This window comes from Zalophus californianus, chromosome 8 (assembly GCF_009762305.2).
Source record: "Zalophus californianus isolate mZalCal1 chromosome 8, mZalCal1.pri.v2, whole genome shotgun sequence".
Taxonomy (NCBI): Eukaryota; Metazoa; Chordata; class Mammalia; order Carnivora; family Otariidae; genus Zalophus; species Zalophus californianus.
Genome location: NC_045602.1, coordinates 107,875,351 through 107,885,019, shown reverse-complemented (window position 1 = coordinate 107,885,019; position 9,669 = coordinate 107,875,351). Strand labels below are relative to the sequence as shown.

General features: G+C 40.2%; 1 protein-coding gene across 1 annotated transcript in view; it reads right to left on the bottom strand.

Moving 5' to 3' along the window:
* Positions 1-312: 312 nt before the first annotated feature.
* Positions 313-9,669, bottom strand: part of LOC113938471 (putative elongation factor 1-alpha-like 3) — a 33,756-nt gene continuing 24,399 nt past the window's right edge. The window contains exon 2 of the mRNA XM_035729027.1: positions 313-1,040. Coding sequence (XP_035584920.1) covers positions 328-1,040 — 713 coding nt within the window. The 3' untranslated portion in view covers positions 313-327. The remainder of the gene's footprint in view (positions 1,041-9,669) is intronic.

Here is a 9,669-nt window from a genome sequence, read left to right as displayed (position 1 = left end):
CATCACCAGATTTCAAGAACTTGGGACCATCTTCCAGCTTTTTTCCAGAACGATGATCTTTCTTCTCCTTCAGCTCAGCAACCTTGCAAGCAATGTGAGCTGTGTGACAATCCAGCACAGGTGCATATCCAGCACTGATTTGGCCTGGATGGTTCAGAATAATCACCTGAGCTGTGAAGCCAGCTGCTTCCATTGGTGGGTCATTTTTGCTGTCACCAGGCACATTGCCATGACGAACATCTTTGACAGATACATTCTTGACATTGAAGCCCACATTGTCCCCAGGAAGAGCCTCACTCAAAACTTCATGGTGCATTTCAACAGACTTTACTTCAGTTGTAACATTGACTGGAGCAAAGGTGACCCCATGCCAGGTTTAAGAACATCAGTCTCCACTCGGCCCACAGGGACAGTACCAATACCACCAGTTTTGTAGACGTCCTGGAGAGGCAGATGCAAGGGCTTGTCAGTTGGACGAGTTGGTGGCAGGATGCAATCCAGAGCTTCAAGCAGTGTGGTTCCACTGGCATTCCCATCATTACGGGTGACTTTCCATCCCTTGAACCAAAGCATGTCAGCACTTGGCTCCAGCATGTTGTCACCGTTCCAACCAGAAATTGGTACCAATGCTACTCTATCGGGGTTGTAGCCAATTTTCTTAAGGTAGGTACTGACTTCCTTAACGATTTCCTCGTATCTCTTCTGGTTGTAGAGTGGCTCAGTGGAGTCCATCTTGTTAACACCAACAATTAGTTGTTTTACACCCAGTGTGTAAGCCAGAAGGGCACGCTCATGGGTCTGCTCATTCTTGGAGATACCAGCTTCAAATTCACCAACACCAGCAGCCACAATCAGGGCAGCACAGTCAGCCTGAGATGTGCCTATAATCCTGTTTTTGATAAAGTCTCTGTGTCCGGGGGCATCAGTGATGGTCACATAATACTTTCTGGTCTCGAATTTCCATGGGGAGATATCAATGGTGATACCACGTTCACGTTCAGCTTTCAGTTTATCCAAGACCCAGGCATACTTGAAGGAGCCCTTTCATGTCTCAGCAGCCTCCTTCTCAAATTTTTAATCGTTCTTTTGTCGATCCCACCACATTTGTAGATCAGATGACCAGTAGTGGTAGACTTGCCCGAATCTACGGGTCCAATGACGACGATGTTGATGTGAGTCTTTTCCTTTCCCGTTTTGGTTTAGGTTGAGTGGTGGTTTTCATGACACCTGTGTTCTGGCAGCAAACCCGATGTGAAAAAGCTAAAGTTTTTTTAATATTGTAATAATTATTTTATTCAGTGTTTTGTTTTTCTTAACATTTCTAAATTATTTTTTTAGAACATGTCTTTATAATATGTCTAAATTAATGCAAGTTTTTAATTATACAGGATATCCGAATATTATAGGGCTTCTCTTTCTCATTTAGTCTCTCTACCCTCCTTTCTCTCCTTTTTCATTCCCTCTTTCTTTTTCCTTTTCAATTTTTTAATTTTTAAATTTCTTTCTAGGTCTGCTCAGATTTCATCATGTTACCTCATCTCTCTTGATGCCTCTCCAGGATTGTCCCATAGTTTCTTGGATCCCATATTCTCTTTGTGGATTTTCTGGTCCTTAAGTAATTTCCTAGGAAAGGACCATGGAGGCTGTTTGCTTTCTTAAATGTTTTGCGTGCATTAAAATGTCTTTGTTCTGCTCTCACACTCAACTGATAACAAGATTGGCTGTTGAATTCCAGATCAAAAGTCATTTAACCTTGGGGCTTGAAGGCATTGCCCCAGTATTTTTTATTATTCAGGATGTTTATTTATACTATGTGTGATCTGGGTGTTTTTACCTACGTGGGAGCTTTTAGAATCTTTTTTTTTCCTTTTTTTTTGATGTGCTGAAATTTCTTGAAGATATATCTAAATGCGGGCTTTTTGGGGGTGTGGGGATTGCTCATTTATTTTCCTTGGGGGCTCATTGGCATTTCTCAGTCTTCAGTTTTTCTTCAACCCAAGGGAATTTCCCATTGTTTATTTGAAAATTTCCTTTTACCACTTTCTTTGTCTTATATTTATGGGACTCATTTGTTGGCCATTGGACCTCTCTATTTCTTTTCACTGATAACTTCCACTTTTATTTTGCTTTACAGTCTTTGAAATTTCCTCAAGTTCTTCTGTTATTTCTATTTTGTAAAATCACAGTTTTATTGCTAAGCATTCTTTCTTGTTCTTTGATGGAGTGATTGCCAGTTGATATGGGGTTTCTTGTTTGGAGTGATGAAGCATTTTAAAATTAGATTGTGCTGATATTTGCACAACTCTGTGAATGTACTAAAAACATTTAATTGTACACTTTCAATGGATGATTTTTGTGGTAAGGGAGTTATATCTCAAAGCTGTTAAAAAAAAATACAGATTGTAGAGGGATGGGATGAGATCCAGAAGACAGAAGATTTATTCTTGGTTAGGAGTTTCACTGTAATCAGATAAAAGATATCTCTCAGGTTAATTTTGCATTACTCTTTTTTTTTCCTATTAAGACCATCATTGCTGTTGATCGTAACTGGATTTCATTTGTACAAAAATATCCTGTGAATCCTACACTATATAATTTTCCCTTATGCCCTATTGCCCTGAGTGATAACTTCTGCTGGTGGTCATCAGCATTTGGGACATGAAGTTTTAAACCCCATCTTCTAGATGACCACAGTCTTTCCCAGTCTACAGACACATCCCAGCATCCACTTTTTTATCTTTTCCATCCTCCCTTTCTGCCTGAAATAATTTTGAGTCATTCCTGCCCACAGCCTAGGGTGTCTAGCTGTGTGGACTCCTCCATGGAGCTCTTTTCTTTGGAGCTGCACACACACACTGTTCCCATCAGTTAGCACCTGGAAGTCAAAATGAGCTAGACCTGGGTCTAGAGGCATAGCCACTACACCTTCTTGAGTTATGAACCTGTTGTATAATTACTCTCTATCAGTGAGCAAGTATGAAAAAAACCTTCAAGAAATGCTAGGCCACTTATTGCATAATCCTTGCTTATTTAAAGAAGGCATTTTAAAATATTTCCCAGTCTTTTTTGTTAATACCTACTTTCTGTTTTATTCAGAAATATGGGGTAGAATGCTGTGGAAGAGAGAGGTTATTTTTTTTAATTTAAATAAAAATAAAAATAAGAGGAGGGAATGGACTACATACTCTTCCAGGGAATATGGGACCTGAAGGCTGGCAGAATCAGATGTTAACCACTTCCAGCCTACGATGTTTCTGCATTTATACTTGACTATAAAGGAAATGTCCCCAGTTTTCTGCAGGAAAATACATTGACAACAAGGTAGTTAATCCATAGCAAATATTCCTTATTAGACACTTTAGATATTACCTAATCAGATAACTGCAGGGCAGAAGGGTGCCCTCTCAGAAAACAAAATGAAAAGGACCAATTATTCCAAAGATAAAAATGTAAATTTTATCCTTGTGATTTTGGGTGGCTTTTTGTGATGGTTGTCATAAACTGGTTTTCCCTAACTCTATACTGGGCTTTCACATCTGTGTGCTGATTTCTTACATTTTACTTTCTTTGGGCTAAAGTTTTTTTAGTATATAGGGTTGAAAAATGTAAATGACAGTAAGATGGGTCCTTGGTAGCTTTCCTAGTTCCTAGCACTTTTATAGTAATTTTCTGCCTCTAAGAAATTCTGCCTATAATTGAACCTCATGGAAGGTCTCCATCCTGGTGGAGGATGCCTGCAGTGTTGAGTTCCCAGCAAGGCTGGAATCTTGGTCTTAGGCAGTGAGGCAACTGCCAGGAGCTATACTACTTCTCTCCACAAAAAGCATTCCCTCATTGCTCTCTCTCTTTTTTTCTTTTTGCCTTTTTTCTTCTTTCTGTTCTGATTGATTTGACTGATTGGTTGATTGAGATCTTCTTTTAGTTTCCTCCCAGCAGACCAAGCCAGTCATACCTAGAGATACTAGATATTAATAGCTTTTGCCTCTCAGGGGACTCTTTTTTCTGTGTAAGAGTGGCCGGTGACACTTTTATATTTTTATTGTGAAGTCAAGATTTATGGCATATATTCGGTGTCTACTATTTGGCACAGAGTTGTAAGGACAGACACTAGAGAAACATGAAGTAAGATTTCTCTGCTCTAGATCAAAAGAAGACACACATCCATGATGCAACTAGAGAGCAATGGAAGGGAGAGAGAAATCAGTGCCAAATTATGTGATTAAGATTACTAAGAGCTGTGGTTCACCATATGTGAAATATTTATCTTGACCTGATCCTTGGGCCTGCCCTTTGACCACTAGCACTGTTTTAATCCTTTATATTTCATTGCAGGCCTCTCAGGCCTAAATATTTACAGGAATCAGACAGGCACCAGATAACTGAGCTAAGGGACCTTAGAAATCTTCATTTTCACCCATGGTTTTTAAACTCAAAGGATGCGCGTCCATCCCATGGACAGCCAATCATAGTGGTAGGATACTAAGCCAAAAGGAACATGACATACAAAGGGATGCTGAAGAAATTCTTCGTTTCTTCATTTAAACTGACTTATTTCACATCTATCCAAAACAGAAACATTACCATAGGTTAGCATTAATAATGATTTAGGAACTATATATATTCTTGCTGACTGACTTGGAGCTTTGTCCTCTAAGAAAAGTTCCTTTGCATATGTCTGGGCAACTGAAGAACAGACATAATAAGAATGGAATTAAACAGAGCTAATGCCATTTGGGATGGTGACTTCTAGATATAATCTAATAAACTAGCATGTGTTATACTTACAGCAAGGTAAGTATTACGTGTACTGTTGTTATGAGGCAATGGAAAAATAGGCAGTACTTTTTCCTGATAATTTTTGTTATTAGATAATCACATGGCTAAGAATTCAGTCCAAAATACAATGAAAAATGAGTCTCCTACCACTGCCGATCCTAAAGAAAGCCCCCCCAGTTTTTCTCAGATTTATTTATTTATTTGTTTTGGGGGGGAGGGGCAGAGGGAGAGAGTCTCAAGCAGACTCTGTGCAGAGCCCTATGCGGGGCTTGATCCCACAACCGTGAGATCGTGACCTGAGACAGAACTAAGAGTCAGGACACTTAACTGACTGTGCCACCCAGGCACCCCAGAAAGTCCGTTTTTTTTTCTTTAAATGTTTTTATTGTTATGTTAATCACCATACATTACATCATTAGTTTTTGATGTAGTGTTCCATGATTCATTGTTTGTGCATAACACCCAGTGCTCCACACAGAATGTGCCCTCTTTAATACCCATCACCAGGCTAACCCATCCCCCCACCCCCTTCCCCTCTAGAACCCTCAGTTTGTTTCTCAGAGTCCATCGTCTCTCATGGTTCGTCTCTCCCTCCGATTTACCCCCCTTCATTCTTCCCCTCCTGCTATCTTCTTCTTTTTTTTCTTAACATATATTGCATTGTTTGTTTCAGAAGTACAGATCTCTGATTCAACAGTCTTGCACAATTCACAGCGCTCACCATAGCACATACCCTCCCCAATGTCTATCACCCAGCCACCCCATCCCTCCCACCCCCCACCGCTCCAGCAACCCTCAGTTTGTTTCCTGAGATTAAGAATTCCTCATATCAGTGAGGTCATATGATACATGTCAGAAAGTCCGTTTTTATACTTTCTTGCATATTATTTTGAATTTTTGCCTGCTTATACATGTATCAGTGTGTGTGTGTGTGTGTGTGTGTGTGTGTGTGTGTGTGGTATTTGGCATAAATGGTTACATATACATGCGGTGCTGATCCTTTTTTTTAATTTAACAAAATAGCTTGGAGATAATTCCATGCTATATGTGTAATTGTGCTTCTTAGATTTTAACTATGCTTTGGCTTTTGGCCTTGCTTTTGGCCAAGATGGAGTAACAAGAATTGTGTTTATCCTCCCAACTGAAGTAACCCTCCTCTTCTTTCACCCCACCTCCCTTCCCCCCCTCCACACACACACACAAATAAAATATTTGAAGCAACACTTTTCAAAGACATTGGGCATCAGGTATCAAAGGACAGTGATATTTGAGAGATGAGAAACAAAAGAGGTAAACCCTGCTCCTGACCCAGATGACTGCCTTGGGTTTCCAGGCCATAACACAGCAGGAGGAACCCAGCAAAGCCTGGCAGACTCTCTGAGGTGAAGAAACAGAGCTGAGAGACCAGGGAGACTAAAAGCAGCTAGTGTGTGCAGGACAGAGCTGCATGAAAGAAGTGCCCCAGAAATCCTCATAGGGTCTGCCTTGAGTATGCAACAATGCTTATCAGTTTTGCTGTGCTCAGTACTGATGAATGCCTCTGAAAGGATTAGAGGGAATAGTGCCTGGCACTCATATGGGACAAGAAATGGTGGCTGTTCCCACCAGCCACACAGGGTATTGGAATAATTTACTCAGAAAGATCTGACTTAATAGTGGGAGAATAATTAGCCATAGACTAAACATGGCTCTGGTTCCAGCTAATGAATCTTAAACAAGACTTAACAAGATCAAACTGTTTCTAAGAAATTTAACTGCATTCCTAACCAAAGCCAAAAAATATTTACAGAAACACAACAATACCCAGAGTCTAAAAAAGTAGCAGTCACAGTCTCTGGCATCTTTTTTCTTTTTAATCTTTTTATTTATGATTTTCATTTGCTTTGTCATATGTGTTTGGTTTAACTTTATCCTCCCAAAATATCAAACTTACTGCCATTCCAAGAATAGTGGCAGTGACTCCAGAAGCCACCCCCATTTGGTCCTGGCCATCACTCATCACTGTGGAAGCCCACCTGTGCTGGGGCTCATGTGCAAGGAATTGGGGCTCTGTGTGCTTTTGTGTGCAGAAACAATGTGCAGCCTATAATTTAATTCCATTTCACAAATGATAAGCAAGTTTCGTACCCACTGGGATATGATCTTCTAGGACCCCCAAGGCTGCTTTCACCAAAACCAAAATTACTATCTACAAAATTCTTCTCTGTTAGCTGGAACTTTGATTCCCAATAGCAACAAGAGCCAGATGTTGAAAAGATTCCTAGAGAATTAGAAAGATAAATACTTAGGTAAAATTTTAGTTTATATTAAAACTCTATTTCAGGTGTCAGGAGAATTTGCCTGGATGTGACTACTTTTTTTAATCTATGAAAGGGAGGGGGGGGAGCATGGGACATGTATTCTGAGGCTGAACCTCCAAATTGAACCTGATCAATTTATAGCTCATTGATGGGAAAGAAATTGAGAGCTGGTGGTGAAAAAAATAGGGTGTATGATATTTTTTATTTTACTGTTCATTTGAATATTTTGTTTGTTTGAATATTGCTATTTTTTAGGAAGAGGCTTCATCACAAGTAGTTTGTGCTTTGGTAGCAGGTGTTTCATGAGGGCCCAGCAACTCGGAGGCATGGTTGGGTTGTAGGGTAGGACATTTTTTCCTTCGTCTCTTCAACATGCCCAGGCACTCCTAATCACTGCTACCAAGTCCACTACTAAAAAAAGGATTGCTCTGTTCTGATCTAAATTCTGTTTACTTGGCTTGGTCATGTTGAACCTGGTCAGTAGTCTTTGAGGGTGAGGGTCTCTGGGTTAACCACTGGGATGTGGTCTCCTTAGAATAATTGTGGGGTGAAGACTGTCATATTTCTTAAAGATCTTCAGAAATGGAGAACTTAAACTTACTCCCCAGCTGCTGGAATGTTGCAGAAAAGGGCCCTCAGGTATTTCTCCCAAGAAGAGATCCCCTTGCAAGGGAAGCCTGTATGCAGTGACTGATCACTACCAGGGGTAAAAGGGCCTAGACCTCTCACCCCAATTAAGGGGCCACCTCAGTTCCTGAGATCTCCAAAGGCTGAGACCTTTGTTAGAGCTTCATTGTCGCTCAATTTCTCCTGTCCAGTCCTGTTTCCTTCCCCTTCCTTTTAGAGGTGTGGATCCCAAGAACTATCCAGAGGTTTCTTAGAGGTGGACACAAAACACTGATGCTTATTTTTAAAGTATTTGAAAACACCCCATTTGGTAGCCATGGTTTGGTAGTGATGCTCTTGTGGCAGTAGGCTCTGAAGTCAAATATGGGTTCAAATTATAGTTCTGTCATCTATTCACTATAGGACCTTGGGCAGGTAATTTAATCTCCCCTACGTATCAGTTTACTCATTTGTAGAATGGGTATAATATTTGTGCCAACCTCATGGGTGTGCCCCAGATGGAGTTCCACAAGAAGCAGACTGACATGAAGTTTAGTATGTAGGACATTATTAGGAGGAAATTGACATCCAGGACAGTTAAACTTTCATAGATGGTGAGGGACATAAAGAGAAAAAGATCCAGAGTATGGCATGCTAAGGACTGCGCCTTGTGACCTTTGAGCACAGTGGAGAAAATGTAACAAAGATAGGGTCACAAGAAAGGTCAAGGGCAAAAAAACAAACCAAAACAAAACATGTGAGGAAAGTTAACAGATGATTCTATTCAATGGAGAAAAGCATGGATTATGCTTTATTATACTCCATCTACTTCCAAAAATGAGTGGATGTGGCTTATGAATTTGAGAATAACACATGACAAAGGCAATTTTTTCTGAAGGAAAAAATTTTAAGGAACAAAATTATAGATATTTCAGGTACTTGAAATGAAAAACTCATTTTATCTCATCTGATTAATAAAGTATACCATTTTCTGGGAAAAAAAGGGGGGGCTGCCAGGGTGGCTCAGTTGGTTAAGTGACTGACTCTTGATTTTGGCTCAGGTCATGATCTTGGGGTCCTGAGATCATGCCCCGAGTCGGGCTCTGTGCTAAGTGTGGAACTTGCTGGAAATTATCCTTCTCTCTCCCTCTGCCCCTCCACCTGTGCACACGTGTGAGTACTCTCTCTCTCTCTCCTCCAAAAATAAAAGAAAAAAAAAAAAACACTCCTTGTTTTTCCTGGGATTTAATCTAAGGAAGAATTTATCATGTATGTTAGTTCATATCTTCAGTGTTACAAAATACCCACGGCAGAAATATTGTTTGGCTGGATGTTTTTATTTACTTGCTGTTAAAACCAAGGGCATAACATTGAATATTTATTGTCTCAAGGCATTTTTATGTGAATCTTAGGAAATATGGTCCATTTACTTTGCTTAAGCTTGCACTGCTAACATAACTAAGGGATAATGTGTAGAGAATATAGAGCAGTGATTCTCAACCCTGGCTGTATGTTAGAATCATCAGGGGAGCTTTAAAATTCTTGATGCCCATGCCACATCCTGGACCAATTAAATCAGGATCTCTGCTGGGAAACGAGGCTTTTTTTTTTTTTTTTAAACTCCCTGGGTAATTCCAATGTGAAGTCAAGGTTGAAAACCACTGATAAAAAGGGCCAAGTAGTTACTGTGTTCATTAGTCTGGCTTTTTTAAATATCTTTTTTTCTTAGTGGCACTTTTGGTTGAGTGCTGAATTGCAATCAAATAATATACTGGGGGCACCTGAGTGGCTCAGTCGTTAAGCGTCTGCCTTCGGCTCGGGTCATGATCCCAGGGTCTTGGGATCGAGCCCCACATCGGGCTCCCTGCTCGGCCGGAAGCCTTCTTCTCCCTCTCCCACTCCCCCTGCTTGTGTTCCCTCTCTCGCTGTGTCTCTCTCTGTCAAATAAATAAATAAAATCTTTAAAAAATATGTATATATAATATAC